We start from the raw sequence: 16194 nt of genomic DNA, 5'->3' as shown, positions 1-16194 counted from the left end.
AAAAAGATTAGACGATTTGTTAGTGATAAGCGAATGAAATATCAGAAAAATAATATGACAAAAAATATAATTTTAGTTGCAGAGCAACAAAAATTCAATTGAACTATTCTTCACTTATAATTTGGCAGTCCACGGCAACGGCGCCAAAAACTTGACAGGTAAAATAACAAGTGTACTATTTTTACCGATGTAGTAATAATAGAGTAAATTCCCAAGTATCGAACTCGCGGACTGCGTAGGAATTATATGTTTCAAAACAGTGTAATTAAATAAAAAGTCATCGGGGTATTTGGTTTTTATGTTTATTTTAAATAACAACTTATGCAAAACGAAAGAGTTAAATAGTTTGACTAATGACAATATGCGGAGACAAGTTAGGAGAGATGTATGAATCGTTTTGTAATGAAATAATTACCAATTAACAGATTGACTTAAGAAATTCTCGACTATCGACACCGAACATTGATTTTCCCTAATTCCTTAGTGAAAAACTTCTTGAGATTAAAACCCTCTTTCAATTCCTTAACAAGATAATTTTATCTCAAGATTCTAAACGACATAGTCCGGATAATTTGATCGCTACGCATCAAACCCTTATTCCTAAGTGATTCTTAATTATAGCGTTATGATTAAAAAAGCATTGAGGTAGTTTTTCCGACAAAACCCCAACCGTAAATCTACACATATATTTTCCAATATATTGAAGCAATAAGAACTTTTAATCATAAACTGAATTTCATAAAGAGAATCCAAAAATAACGGTAAAGATTATTCATTACATCACATGATCCAGGGACATCAATCCTAACAAGTAATAGTTTAGCTACTCATGGCAATTAGCAAGATAACAATGATTAAAGATGAAGGCATTACAAATGGTTGAATGGGAGTTGATCTTCAATTGCGGATGCTCTTGAAGATTTCTTTGCTCCAAGCCCTAGTGCTCTCAATCTCTATTTTCACGTTCTCCGACCGTCAAAAAGTGCTTTTCTTCTTTCCAAACAGTGACTAAATACCTCACAGCAAATATTCTCATACGAAAAGTCCATTATACCGTTACTTAAGTGACAGATTTCACAAGTTAAAAATCAAAACTTTTCTGCGCGCATGTCTGACACGGCCCTGTCATGGGACACGGGTGGCCGTGTCAGACCCCTGACTTCTTGATTCCAAGATTTCAACATCTTTTTCCTTCAGCATGTCTGACACGGCCGTGTCATGGGACACAGGTGGCCGTGTTAGATCTCTGACTTAGTGCTTCCAAGATTTTGCAATGTCTCCCTTCAGCAAGTGTGACACGGCCGTGTCACATGACACGAGTGGCCGTGTCACATGACACGGGTGGCCGTGTCAGACCTCTGACTTGCCAAAAACCGCCTTTCCTTGACTTGAATCATGTCATGTTCCTGCAACACTTAAACACTACCAGTACAAGATCAAAAGCAAGAGGAAAACAACAAAAACTAGAAAAGATAACACATCCAACTCAAATATAAAACTAAGCAAAACTAACAATAACAAGACTAAAATAACTTAAATTACCACCGGATGAAGTGTTTTTCCATTGATCAGAACATAGAAACAAGGTGAAATTAGTGGCCGATCAAACACCCTAATTTCCCCGACGTTTATTGATATAAAATCAGAGTAAATTTTTCAAATAATAAACATGCAATTAGGATGTCACCCTTCTTAAAACATATTAAACTTTCTCAATTATTCAAATAGATACATAACACATTATACTGATGAACCAAAACAAAACTTCATAATTCTCAACTTCTCATTTTATTACGCAGCAGAAAAGATTCACATAATGTTATCAAAATAATATGCACCAAGCATAAACAATCTTTATTCAAATAATATGGAGTTCAGAAGGCTCCAAACAATCATCAAAGACAGCAAGAGTATCTAAGCATTCATCCCCCGATGTTACGTATCAGAGCACGACTCGACTCGACAAGCAACAGGAAGATCAACATATTCCAAGCAACTCCAAAAGCACACAAATCCTCTTTACCTGCACGTTACCCATGTAACACCCTTCTAACCCATAAGGCATATTCTCAATATAATACGAATTAACATCAAATAAAATCACCAACAAGGGTGTCACATCGTCATAGAAACATCACAAATAATAGTCTTGTTCCGTAACACGGGTTGCATCAACAACTCATTTCAAAACTATATCTCATTCATCATCATAAATCAAAGCATATTATCTCGCAGAAAAACCCACAACTTTAAACATCTTTAAAATAGTTCTCATAAAACATTAATTTAAACTTCATAGTTCATGAGTCATAACTCAAAACATCAACATCAAAATCCTTTGAAAGGTAATTCATCGTATTCAATTCAAATTCAAAATAATCAAAGTGAACATGATAGTTCTAGAACATAACGGCTCATCCCGATGTTACGTATCAGAGCAAGACTCCCCTTAATCTAAACAACGATAAAAGGACGCCATGAAGCTATCCTCAAACTTCACGGACTACTCCTGATTACCTGCGTGTTACCCACGTGGAGACAACATTCAAACAGAAAGGGTGAGTATTTCATAATCATTATGTAAGACATAGTGAACAGATATAGTAGTCCGATACAAACGATCAATCACACGTATATATATATATATACAACATATTTATCATGTATTCATGCTTACCCACACCTGCACACCATCACAAAATCATCAATTACATCAAGGTAATCAAACATCATCAAATCACACAACACCATAAAAATGCAATGCAACAACAAAAGAATCATGCATGTGGTACCAATTCATCATTGATAACTCAGTCATCATTCTCCAAAGATCCCCACCATAGGATCGATTCTCGCTTGGAACCGGAGCTCATCAACAAGTTGCACTCAATCAGCAAAATGGGATTGAGGGCCATCACTGGACTTTCATTCTACAATTATGTTATGAATGCATGATGCTTAACTTAACAAAATCAAAGACCACAACTAGTCAAATGGTATCAACATTCATGTATTCAACAAAGTGATGTCATTATTCAAACATACAACTTCACAACGCCTTGATTAACTCAACACACAATCATCAATACATCACGTCATCAATTATCACAACAACATTCATCAAAGTCAAATATAGAAACACAACAATCCACAAATCCAAATTGCAAACAAAATGCCCCTTAAACCGACCCAAAAGTGCACAGTAATTCCCAGAAAATTCTCAAAAATTCTAATAAAATATAAGTTACCATATTTTGGAATCAATTTTCAAAAATATAAAATTTCATTTTTCAGGGACTGCGCTATTGAAGCATGCATAGCGACAAGCATCAAAAGATTTGGAAATATTTATCCAGGAATTTATTGTGTTCACAGAGATTAGTGTTATTGAATTATCGTTCGACGGATTCTTAGTTCTTGAGTTTGAGTTAAATGGGTTTTAAGTAAACAAGGAAAATATAATTATGAACATAAAAAAATTCATTTTTCAGGAAGAAAAGACTTATCAGGCTTGGTATATAATTTACTTCTCACAAACTTAAATTTATCAACTAGTTACACTCAACTTACGGTACTCATCAATGTCATCTGGCATCGCTAACATCAATGTCCATTTCTGCAACACCAACGGGAGTACTACTATATCATCTCGGTGACGTTCTCTCAGGACACCTCAACAACATAGCAGACATCCATATCAATCGTATCAAAAATCTCTCCACCTACACAACCAACACGCAAGCATTAATCATCGACACCCATAAAGATTGTTAGCTCTAAATCCATGTCTGAAATCTAGATACTAATTGATAATCATCCTAGATAAGGATTCAAGAAGTTTATCTCAACAACAACCCAAATCCCTAGCATAGAACGAAAATCTAAGACAACAATCAACAAAGATTTGTAAAGCAAGTTTCATATAACTCCATGGGCAACAAATATACATGAGTTCAAGGTAAATATATATACAAAACCCAACTAAGAGAAATACATAGAGAGAAAGAGAGATAAAACCACAAATATTCCGGTTTGTCAACGCCCGTTGATGAGCAATCTACCTTTGAATCACCGAATGCAAGACCCATAGTTGTTATCTAAGCTAATCCTAAAGAAAAATGAGGTTGATGGAGTTGAGAGAACAAAAACCCTCTCCCAAAACCATACCCAAAAAATCTATTTACTCCTATTTATACACTTATTTAATATGTGGTGCTTTCTTGACCATACAATACTTATCTTATCTAATGATATCTACAAAACTACTACAAAGAGTATTCAAAACGCCACCTAACAATTGGGCCTCTAAGACAAAATTCGTGACCCAAACACTAAAATAGAATTTGCTGAAGCAGCTCAGTTCGCGCCGCGTCCTCTTTTCGCGCCGCGTGCTGAATGAAATTCCCCTCAGCAGAATTCACACAAAAACAAGTTGGCTGATAACACTCAGTTCGCGGCTAGAATTCTGTTTGCGGTGCAAACTGAGTGAATTTTCACTCCTTTGCTTTCCAAGTTTTCTTCATTATTTTCTCAAGTTTAATTCTTCAAGTACTTCAAAATCTTTCATGATCCATCCTTATTTGCACACACATCTAAAACCTCGAGAATACCTACAAAAAGACACAAAAACTACCCAATGGTATAAAAGTATATGCAAATACAAATATTCACAAAGTATACGCATTTATACACAAAACGGATAATTATTCAACGAATATTTCAAACACCAAATTACAAATCTTCATTATATCCCCAATCATCTTCAGCAACCCTAAACCTACTAAATCACGTTAATGGAGGACTTAACTCTATCTCATGTGATCAATCACCAATAGAATAATCATCATCATCATACAGCATATTATTCATACAATCAAACAAAAAACCATCATGGATTCATCAATTTCATCAATAACAACCCAAACCCCAACATACAATTATCAACCCCTTAAATCAAACATAATAATCACGATAACCCCTTTACCTAAGATTATTAACTAGTTTGATCTTCTCTTCGAATTCTACGGTTGATTTTTCTTCTTTTCCTCTTGCCCTAACTGACTCCTCTGTCCTATTTTCTCCAAAATTCTACGATTAAATAAATTCTCTCCTTTTCCTATTTTTACCTAGTTAGCCTTAGCACCCCTATTATGAACTTCCTCTTTTGCCCTTACTAACTTGCCTCATAATATTTACGATTTAGAATATATAATTCGTTAAGATTTTACGATTTAGAATAATCTTAAGGCGTTGAGTTGGAAAGATCAGTTGGATATTAAATATAGTAATTAACTACTTTTAAAAGAAATGACGTGTATTTTTAAAATCTATAGAAAAGGGTAAGCTTTTCTACTCTTCAACAAAAAAAGAAAATCTGATCATTACTAATGTGCATTTGAAAATAATATTTACCAATTGTGCATAATTGATTTGATCATCAAATTTGAAAATTTGAGACAAATTAAAAACTAAGGTTGTTCTTTATTGAGATAAGATTAGATTATTTTGTTACTGTTATATTGAAAATTAACATTGTTGTAATTTTATTGTGCAGTTGTTTTGAGAAGAAGAAATGGAGAAAAGTAGAATATTTTTGGCGGTGCTTATGTTGTTGCAATGTTGGGTAGCTATAGCAGATGCTGAATATTTGAAATACAAAGATCCAAGGAAATCATTGAATACTCGGATTAAGGATCTTGTTGATAGAATGACTTTGGAAGGGAAAATTGGTCAAATGCTTCAAATTGAGCGCACGATTGCTTCCGCTGATATGGTGAACAAGTATTACATTGGTAAGTTTTGGTTAATAATATGATTATTCATTGTGAATCTGAATTGCGACGCTAATGTTTATGATATTTAACCGCATGAAAAAATTACTTTAGGGAGTCTTCTATGTGTTGGTGGAAGTGTTCCTAAGAACAATGCAACTGCAAATGATTGGGTTGATATGGTGAATGAATTTCAGAAAGGTGCATTGTCGACTAGGCTTGGAATTCCGATAATATATGGAGTTGACGCTGTTCATGGTCATAAAAATGTTTATAATGCTACTATTTTTCCTCATAATATCAGTCTAGGAGCTACTAGGTAAATAAATAACGATTATAATTATTTTTATTTTTGTTCCATAATGGAACCAAAGTTATCAGTAAATGAGGAGTTAGAGCTTAATGTGATATGATTATGAGGTTTTGACGTGATGCAAAAGGGGTTGACTTGAAATATTATCATTTCAATGCTATTGGGCCTTTGCCTATTAGGTCTTGTGGGCCACTCAGAATAATTATGTTTTGTTATGTTTTTTGTATTGATGATTTAGTCTCTTTGAATCTACAGGGATCCTCAACTTATGAAAAATATTGGTGATGCAACTGCTCTTGAAGCAAGAGCGACTTGAGTTTCATATCTCTTTTCTCCTAGCATAGCGGTAATTAAGATAATCCAAATTACATATATGTCAACTGTACATTACAAAAGATATTTGTTTGTTCAGATTCTTCTATGTTGTAACATTATAGTGTGCTTATTACCACTATTTGACAATATTCATCTATCTTATGAGGGTCGTCTTTGAGGGTGTGTAAAATAGTGCCTGTAAATATTTCGTCACATTTAAGTTATGATTAACCAACACACTATGTTAGAAAACTTATGACAGTCTTGCTTATAAAGTATATGTTTGTATAGGTTTGTAGAGATCCAAGATGAGGTAGATGTTATGAAAGTTATAGCGAAGATCATAAAATTGTTCAAGCTATGACCGAGATCATTATAGGACTACAAGGTGATATACCTCCAAATTCACATAAGGGTGTTCCATATGTTGCTGGAAATAAGAAAGTAGCAGCTTGTGCAAAACACTATGTTGGTGATGATGGAACGACAAAAGGAATCAATGAGAATATCACAGTTATATCACGACATAAATTGCTTAGCATTCACATGCCAGCTTACTATGACTCAGTTATTAAGAGTGTCTCAACAATCATGGTTTCTTACTCAAGCTTGAATGGACAAAAAATGCATACTAATTACGATTTAACCACAAGATTTCTCAAGAACACGCTCCGTTTTAAAGTAACACTTTACTTTATAAATCACTCATTTCATATATCAAATATTGGTGTATATCAGTATATGTATGCTTAAAAATTTGTGTTTATACTTTGTAGGGTTTTTTCATATCAAATATTTTTGGAATTGACAAGATAACTTCACCTATTCATGCTAACTACACACATTCAATTGAAGTCGGAATCAATGCCAGTATTGACATGGTAAACTATGGTTTTTTTCAATTTTGCTGAGTAGTATTTTTATAGTTAGGAATCAAAGTTTTCTTTTTGGAAACTCGACGTCCGGCTCTAGGACTAACTAATCTCAGGGACACCAATTTTACCATCCATTTACTAAGGTCCCTTTTAAATCCAGAACAAAAGTTCTGTATGAACTGACCCAACAAAGGATTCATCAATAATCAAACTTGATATTCCAATGCTTACAAACACTCACATTCTTTGCGTATAAACCAATGATTTTATACATAGAAATATGGTCTTTTTAATACAAAATGTTTTAATGTTGTAGGTAATGACTGTAGCTGGCTTCCCAGAATTCATAGATGGCTTATCTTTACTAGTGAAAACAAATGTTGTATCTATGAAAAGTATTGATGATGCGGAATAGTGAATTTTGAGAGTCATGTTTGTGATGGGTTTATTTGAAAAACCATTGGCTGATTATAGTCTTACAGACCATCTCGGAAGCCAGGTTAGTCGACCAACTTTGAGTTAAATATGTTTTTAGACCCTACAAAATTATAGAACTATATATTTGCAACATAATTTGACAGGAGCATAGAGAATTGGCTAGATAAGCTGTGAGGAAATTGTTGGTACTATTAAAGAATGGTGAAAGCGCTGATAATCCAATTCTTCCTCTTCCTAAAAAGGCTCCGAAAATACTTGTTTCTGGAATTCATGCTGATAATCTAGGCTATCAATGTGGTGGATGCATGATTAACTGGCAAGGACTTAGCGGCAATAACATTACTAGTGGTACGACAATTCTGAGTGCGATAAAAAATACAGCTGACAAAGACACTAAGATAGTCTATTAGGAAAATCCATCTCCCGAATATGTAAAATCAAATGATTTTTCATATGCGATTGTGGTAGTCGGAGAGACACCATATGCGGAAACAAATGGAGACAGCTTAAACTTAACGATATCAGGTAATGGAGTAGAAACAATAAATAATGTATGCAGCGGAGTGAAATGTGTGGTTGTATTAATAACTAGTAGACCGGTGGTTATATTACCATATATTGACATAATTGAAGGACTTGTTGCAGCTTGGCTTCCTGGTAGTGAAGGTTATGGTGTTACAGATGTTTTGTTTGGTGATTATGGATTTAGTGGTAAACTTCCAAGGACATGGTTTAAGAGTGTTGATCAGTTACCTATGAATGTTGGTGATTCTCATTATGATCCTTTGTTTCCATTTGGATTTGGTCTTTCTACTCAAGGTCTTAAGTTTGCTTAGAGCTTACTAGTTCTTGAATTAGTTGAGTGTTGTGTCATATGTCTTGATTATGTGAAATATAAGTGCAAAAATTTCATAAGTTGGGTGTTGTGTCATATAAGTGTGGATCTGTAAGCTATTTAGGTAATAAAATATCAAATAAAGTCAATAGTTTTCATAAGTTATCCAAATATGCCCTAGCTAGTAAAACGGTACCCTAAAGGAGAAAAAAAGAATCAATCATGTCATATTCATATATTCTACATTGCAACTAGAATCAATGTTAAATAAAACTCTATCAAGTTATTTACCACAATTTGGATAATTACAGAATATTATTGTATATTAATCCAAAATAAGTTTATCAAACAAGGACCTTAGAGTTTATCTAAATTCCCCCGTCACCCTTCAAATTAAATTTGGCATCCTTTAATTTATTAATAGTGTTACTTTTTGTAATACAATGATAATGACTAACTTTATGTAAAAAGAAAAATCTTCTTATGGGAGAATGTTTGAAAATGATAATCTCTTTCATTGCAAATTATAAGAAATTTTCATTCACTTATGTTTTTTTTATGATTTTGAGATGAATTTCCTAGGTTTTAAATGAATATTGATGAATGTGATGATGAAGATGATAAAGGAGATGAGGGAAAAGTTGAAGTTATATAAAAAAAAGTTAGGTTTTAATGGTTTATTGTTACCTTCAGTAGACTATCAATTTTTATTGTTACCCAAAAAAAGTAGAACATAAGTGAATAAAAATTTCTTTTAATTTGCAATGAAAGAGATTATTATTTTAAAACATTCTCCCATCAGAAAAAGTTAGTATATTTTTTACATAACATTTTCCTCAATAATGACCTTTATCTCACGGTCAAGTGTCTTAAATCTCTAAAGGATTTTTCTGAAACATCACATAAAAGTACATATATATTCCTAAAAATGCTCTCAGAGATTCGTCAATGATCGTGAGAGACAAAGTTCATAACTTCACATACACCACATTTCTTAAAACCCCGACCTTAAAAACACTTCTAAATAAAATTAAATCACTATCTATTTAAATTTTCCACTCCCACCCTATTTGTTCCCTCCGACAAACACTTCCGCTTCTACTACAACTTTCCTGAATTTAGACATCTCATTGAAGAAATTACCCGAAAATCGCTATCAATGTTAAAACAAATTGGTTCCTTATAGAACATTTGGGGTGAAGTTTTGTCCTTCCGCACCGACATTGGTGATGCTTATGAAATGATTGTTAATGCAAACAATTGCTTTGTGAAGCTTGTTGACGAGATTGTGGTTGAGTTTTATAGGGTTCTAAAAGACCAAGATATGGAGGAATGAAAAGACAAGTTTTTAAAATTTAAGAAGGGGAAGAAAATGGTTGGTTATTTGGGTGATTAACCGAATGGAGAGAAACCAAAACTTTTTGTTTCATGTACTCACTCTTAGGAAAACTCAATATCATTATAACCTTGGGGTCGACAATACTAGCGAACATTTTCAACATGTTTGATTGAAAAATATTTTTCAGGGTTTGAGATGATTTTATTGGGCTTTAGATGAATGTCATGGTGAAGATGATGAAGCAGGAGAGTGGAGAAGATGAAGTTATATCAAAATTATCATGTGTTAATAACTCATTGTTAGATTCAGTAAACTATTAGTTCCCAACCGTATGATATTTCTGAAAAAGAGAAAATGGTAAAAAAAAATATATAGTCTATTATGGAAACTCAACAATATTGTTTCACCAAAGATATTTAAGGTTAAAATTTAACAAAGCGAACTAAGTTAACTAATATAATAGTTTTTTATGTACTAATACATAACGTTTAATAAATAAGGGATTAAAATGAAATCGTAAATTAAGTTAAGGGACAGTGGAATTAATTAAGTAATTTATGAAATATCAGACGTTTGGAAATTGATAATATGTTGAATGTAACAATGAACTATCAACACATAATATTTTTTATATAACTTCATTTCTTTCCCTTTTCTACTTCATCATCTTCATTATCATATTCATCACTATTCATCTCAAACTCATAAAATTCATCTCCAACCATAAAAAAAGAGCATAGGTGAGTGAAAACTTATGATGATTTGCAATGAAAGAGATTATTACTTTAAAATATTCTCCCATTCAAATATGTTAGTATATTTTTTTACATAAAATTATCTTCAAAAGATTCAGTGAGGAAAAGATTCAAAGGATATGAATCTCTTGACATCGAGGAGGATGTTTATCTGCCTTGTACAAAGCCCAAGGTTGTAGATAATTTTGATGGGGGAAAGGCTCACTGTGGAGACTATATTATCTGCCTTGTAAAAAGCCTAAGGTTGTGGCTAACTTAGTTGAGGATTACTCAGTTATGCAGAGATTGATGAAGGATGACCCTACTAGGGAATTTGCTTTTATTAAGCAGGGATTAATGACAAAAATCCCAGATTTAAAGGTTGACCTTACTGGGGATATTGTTTTATTGAGTTATTGAGATTGGCCTAGGGTTGGCTTTGGATTATGAAGGATTGATTGGAGGCTGACGCTTTCCAGGGAATGAAAGGAAGGAATGGTGGAGGCTAACCCTTTCCGGGGGGGTTTTAGATTTATGAAGGAAGTATTGGAAGCTAACCTTTTCTAGGGAATGAAATGAAATAATGACGGAGGCTAACCCTTTCCAGGGGAATTTATGAAATGAAGGTATTAATTTTGGAGGTTGACCATTTCTAGGGGATTTTAAGAAAGATTGGTGGAGGCTAACCCTTTCCTGGGGAATTTTGACTTATGAAAGAATGACTGAATTCTTGTTTAAACTCCAAGATTAAGGCTGACCTTGCTGAGGAAATTCCAAATATGGAATCTAGACTCTACTAAAGAGAAGGCTTAATGAAGATTGAAGATATGGGTGATAGAGACTGTCCATGTCTCTCATTCCAAAAGGTGAATTCAATATTGAGATTGAGACATTCTTGGCTTATTTAAAGTGTGGTTTGAAGAATAGAAGAATCTCGCCAGGGTAGGCTAAAAGGTGACTAAAGACATGTTCCTATGTTTATAAGAAACCTGATGGGTCCTTGTATACAATTTCAAGAGAAAGATGTGAATATGCTTTTAAGAAGCCCGTGGGTCCTTGTATTGTAAGCCCAAGAAGAGGATAATCGAGGGTCATCGAGGATCCTTGTTATAGCACAAGGGAAAGCTATGTTGGCTTTGAACTTAGTTTGGCTCTAAGCAAATGGGCAAGAGGTTTCACCGGGAATAATTCCTCTTGGGTGGATGTTGCTTATTTTTGTTCTAAGGCTTTTTTCTTCACGATGTTTCACCGGGGTTAATTCATCTTGAGGTTGAACTAAAGAACTCTAATTAGGAAAGTGTTAGGGACCAAATAGTACTAATTTTCATATATTGTTTTTGGTCCCTTTAACCACTTTTTACTCAATAATCACACTTTTATTCATACAATTTAATAATTTTGCAATTTTGTTCATATTAGTTCATTTGAATTGTTATTTCACATGTTTGTTAGTTTTGTAGCGTTTTTAAGGTTTGAAGATCATGGAAGCAAAGAGGAATTACTTGAAGACTTGGAATAGCAAAAGAAGTGTTGATGAGGCCAGTTTTCCCCGCAAACATCCTTTGCGCCGCCAACTGCTAGATGCTGAACAAGTCCAGTTTTAAATTTCACTGTTTGCCCCGCAAACATTGTTTGCCCCGCAAACACTGCGCTGCAGAATTTTATCTTTTACTTTGTTGCCACTTGTCATGAGAATTGGGCTTATCTTTTGAATAGGAAAAGTTAGTACGAATTAGGGGTTATTTAGGGAGATAAAAAAGGGGAATTAGAGGATTCTATTCTATTGTGAACCAAACATTGAGGTTAGGGTTTTGGAGAGAAAAGCTTGTAACTTTGTGAGAAATTGATGCTCATAGCTTCTTCTTCATTCTTCTTGCTGTCAACTATGGTGATGAGTAGCTAAATCCCACTTTGACAAGATTGGAGGTAGTAGCTATCCTTGTTAACTATGTATTTGCTCTAACACTTTGTATGAACTTCATTGGTATTGAAATGGATGAATGTTGTTGTTTTATCTTTTATATTTAGATTTGATTTATGATTGAGAAATATATTTCAAGTCTTGATCTACAACATTTTATCAAGTAGTGAATAAATGCTAGAGATAGATTTATTTTCTACTTTTCTATTTGTATCAAACAATCAAGATTAGTATATTGATAGTTAGAGTGAGAGATCATCTAAAGATTAATATATTAACTTTCACAATTTTGTTTAGACATAAACATTGTTGGGAGGATACTAGAGCATTTCACCATTAGTGAAGTTATGCATTTGTTGTTAAAGTCACATGGAAGATAGGGGTAGTGAAACCAAACCATTCTTGTCATTCTTTTATTATTGAAACAAGTCTTATTTTATTGTCTTATAATTGTCTTAATTAGAACAAATAGCGATTCAAAACAAAACAACTTTGTTACCTTTCAAACTTAAAATAATAGTAACTATAGAACGGCGGTAATATCACCCAATCTCTGTGGATACGATTTAAAAATATTTGCCTTGAATATACTATTCAACAAATTGGCGCCGTTGCCGGGGATTGGCGTTTGATATTGCAAGCATTGCAATAGTTCATTGTTTTAAGTTTGTTACTTTATTCTTAATTCTTTGGCGTTTCACTTGGTTTGCTAGTTTTGTAGATTCTTGTGTATGCGAGAAAAAGCTATCAGAGATCAATTTCATTTTGATCCCGAAATTGAAAGAACACTCCGAAAGCTCAATAGCAAGACACGAAGAAGAAGGAAGTTAGCCCAAGAGAGGCGACAAAGAGAAGAGGCATCTACTTCTTCTAACAATAAAATTGAAGAAGTAGTTGCAGAGACTTTTGAAGGAGACATGGCGGGTGTTGTTCCAACCGAAATGTCCGCCAATAGTCCAAGACGTACCGCCCAATTTGCACGCAATGCTCAAGGTGGAGCAAATACGGAGATGAAGACCGGAATCCTCCAACTTGTTTATGCAAAACCATTCACCGGAATGGATCATGAGGATCCTTTCGCACATCTCACCAAATTTTATGAGATTGCGGGTTCAACGGGAGTCGATGCGGCGAATGAAGAATCATTGTTCAAGACACTATTTCCACACTCATTACTTGGGAAAGCCAAAGAATGGTATCTTGATCAATTACCAAATGTGATGAAGGATTGGAATCTATTGGAAGAAAAATTTTTAGAACGATATTTTCCTCAATCCCGATTCATGGAGGCCAAAACGGCAATTGCGGTTTTCAATCAAGGAAGCAACGAGTCCTTAAATGATGCTTGGGAAAGATTCAAATCCATGCTTAGAAAATGCAAGGGTCATGGTTTTGATGATCTCACACAAATTCACATCTTCCGCAATGGACTTCAACCGGTGCACAAGACACTTTTGGATGCTACCGCGGGTGGCTCTCTAATGTCAAAAAGCGCGGAGGATGCAATAATGATAATCGATCGTATGGCACTCAATGATCTCCAAACTCAACATGATAGGATTCCATCACAAAGGAAGCCGTGTGTTCTAGAATTAAACACTAATGATGCCATCCTTGCTCAAAACAAGATTCTCTCTCAACAAGTTGAGTTACTCACCAAGAAAATGTCAAAGCTCCCACAACAAATGAAGGAAATTCATGGGATGAAAATGACTTCTCACGTAGCAAGTTGTGAACTTTGTCAAGGTGACCATCCGACCGGGTTTTGTCCTCCTCCCGAGGGTGAAGAAGTGAATTATGTCAACAATCAAAATCAAGGTTATCAAGGGCAACCTCCACCTCACAACAATGCTTACCAAAGAAATAACCAAGGATTTCAACCTTCAAGATTCAACAATCAACACTATCAACATCAAAATCCTTATCAAAATTAAAACCCTCAAGGTCAAGGTCAACAATCTCAAGGTGGAAGCTCAAAGTTGGAAGACACTCTTACACAATTCATGCAAGCATCCATGGCTAATCAAAGGAGTAATGAAGCGGCCATAAAGAATTTAGAAAATCAAGTGGGTCAACTTGCAAAGCAATTGTCCGAGCAACAACCGGGAGCATCCTTTTCCGCCAACACCCAAACCAATCCAAAGGAGCATTGCAAAGCCATTTTTACAAGAAGTGGGAAGGAGGTGAATAGTGGCGTAAATGAAGAGGTTATAGTGGAAGATGAGGAGGAAATAATAGTTGAAGATGAAGAGGAGGAAGTGACAGTTGAAAATGAGGGAGAAAAGAGTGAGGAGAAAGTGGAGGAAGAATTAGTTGAAAAAGAGCGGAAAGAAAAAGAAGGAAGAGAAAAAAATGACAAAAAAGTGAATAGGAATAAAAAGAGAAATGAGAATGTGAGCATAATTCCTCTCCAACATCTACCTTACCCGCATGTGCAATCAAGGAAGGAAGACGCAAGGCGCTACACTCGATTTATGGATATATTTAAACAACTTCAAATAAATATTCCATTTTCCGAAGCATTGTAGCAAATGCCCAAGTATGCAAAATTCATGAAGAAGATGCTCACTAAGAAAAAGAAGTACACGGATGAAGAGACGGTTGTGCTTGATGCTCATTGTAGTGCAATTATTCAAAAAACTCCCCCAAGAAAGGAAGCCGATCCGGGACGAGTCATTTTACCGATCACCATTGGAGGTAACTACATTAGTAATGGTTTGGTTGATTTGGGGTCTAGCATCAATTTAATACCTTTATCCGTTGTCAAGAGATTGGGGAACATTGAGATGAAACACACCAGGATAACTTTACAACTAGCCGATAAGTCTATCATTTCACCATATGGAGTTGTACAAGACATGCTAGTAAAGGTGGAAAAATTTTTGTTCCCGGTTGATTTTGTGGTAGTCGACATGGAGGAGGATCGTGATGTGCCATTAATACTTGGAAGACCATTCATGAAGACCACCCGAATGATGATTGATATCGATGATGGGATTATGAAAGTAAGGGTGCAAGATGAAGAGGTAATTTTTACTCTTTTTGAGTCTATGAAGCCTCATAAGGATGAACATGACAACTTTCGAATCGATGATGAAAAAGGAGAAATCATTAAGGTGGAAAATCAAATTCGCAAGGACAAGGACAAGGCAAATCACGAGGGAAAGACTCATCACAAAAACTTTAAAGTTGGGCAAATGGTGCTTGTGTGCAATTCAAGACTCAAGGTGTTTCCTAGCAAGTTAAAGTCAAAGTGGTTGGGGCCATTTGTTGTGAAAGAGGTGCGAAATTATGGATCCATTGTGGTGGAGGACCCTAAAACACAAGAAAGCTGGACTGTAAAGGAACAAAGACTCAAAGGCTACCACGATGGATAAGCAAGCCGCGATGGTGTGTCATTTCGCTCGTCAAGCCTTGGTGCACCATCGAACCGTCGAGCTCGAACGACGTTAAACAAAGCGCTTGTTGGGAGGCAACCCAACGTCGTAAGTAGATTCTATTATGCTTTTTGATTTTTGTTTTCAGAGTTATTTAGTAACTATTTTTGAAAGGAAGTGGAAGTTAAGTGTAAAAATTGGCATTTTTAAAAAATTCAAGTCTGTTTGCCCCGCAAACAGAGCACAAACAGAGAACAGGCCAATTTTGCAAAGAAA

At 34.7% G+C, this 16194-nt stretch overlaps 2 protein-coding genes across 2 annotated transcripts; both read left to right on the top strand.

Annotated features, from left to right (window-relative positions):
• The first annotated feature begins 7704 nt into the window (after nucleotides 1–7704).
• LOC131637371 (uncharacterized) lies at nucleotides 7705–8548 on the top strand. The gene is made up of 3 exons (XM_058907968.1): nucleotides 7705–7773; nucleotides 7910–8060; nucleotides 8181–8548. Exons 1-3 carry the CDS (start codon nucleotides 7705–7707, stop codon nucleotides 8546–8548), a joined length of 588 nt encoding a protein of 195 aa, XP_058763951.1.
• Nucleotides 8549–13458: 4910 nt separating this feature from the next.
• LOC131637370 (uncharacterized) lies at nucleotides 13459–15918 on the top strand. Its single transcript, XM_058907967.1, has 4 exons — nucleotides 13459–13736; nucleotides 14100–14359; nucleotides 14486–14934; nucleotides 15103–15918. Exons 1-4 carry the CDS (start codon nucleotides 13459–13461, stop codon nucleotides 15916–15918), a joined length of 1803 nt encoding a protein of 600 aa, XP_058763950.1.
• Nucleotides 15919–16194: the final 276 nt, after the last annotated feature.

Source organism: Vicia villosa, unplaced genomic scaffold (assembly GCF_029867415.1).
Source record: "Vicia villosa cultivar HV-30 ecotype Madison, WI unplaced genomic scaffold, Vvil1.0 ctg.001981F_1_1, whole genome shotgun sequence".
NCBI lineage: Eukaryota > Viridiplantae > Streptophyta > Magnoliopsida > Fabales > Fabaceae > Vicia > Vicia villosa.
Note: the sequence above shows the minus strand (reverse complement) of the source record. Positions and strands in the feature narration are given on the sequence as shown.

What these genes read in the sequence shown, in the direction of transcription:
- LOC131637371 (XM_058907968.1), top strand. Translation starts at nt 7,705, where the DNA reads ATGTTTGTGATGGGTTTATTTGAAAAACCATTGGCTGATTATAGTCTT. An exon ending in CAGACCATCTCGGAAGCCAG is followed by an intron (nt 7,774 to 7,909) that starts GTTAGTCGACCA and finishes GTACTATTAAAG; the next exon opens with AATGGTGAAAGCGCTGATAA. An exon ending in CGGCAATAACATTACTAGTG is followed by an intron (nt 8,061 to 8,180) that starts GTACGACAATTC and finishes CGATTGTGGTAG; the next exon opens with TCGGAGAGACACCATATGCG.
- LOC131637370 (XM_058907967.1), top strand. Translation starts at nt 13,459, where the DNA reads ATGGCGGGTGTTGTTCCAACCGAAATGTCCGCCAATAGTCCAAGACGT. An exon ending in TGTCAACAATCAAAATCAAG is followed by an intron (nt 14,360 to 14,485) that starts GTTATCAAGGGC and finishes AAAACCCTCAAG; the next exon opens with GTCAAGGTCAACAATCTCAA. An exon ending in ATAAAAAGAGAAATGAGAAT is followed by an intron (nt 14,935 to 15,102) that starts GTGAGCATAATT and finishes TTCATGAAGAAG; the next exon opens with ATGCTCACTAAGAAAAAGAA.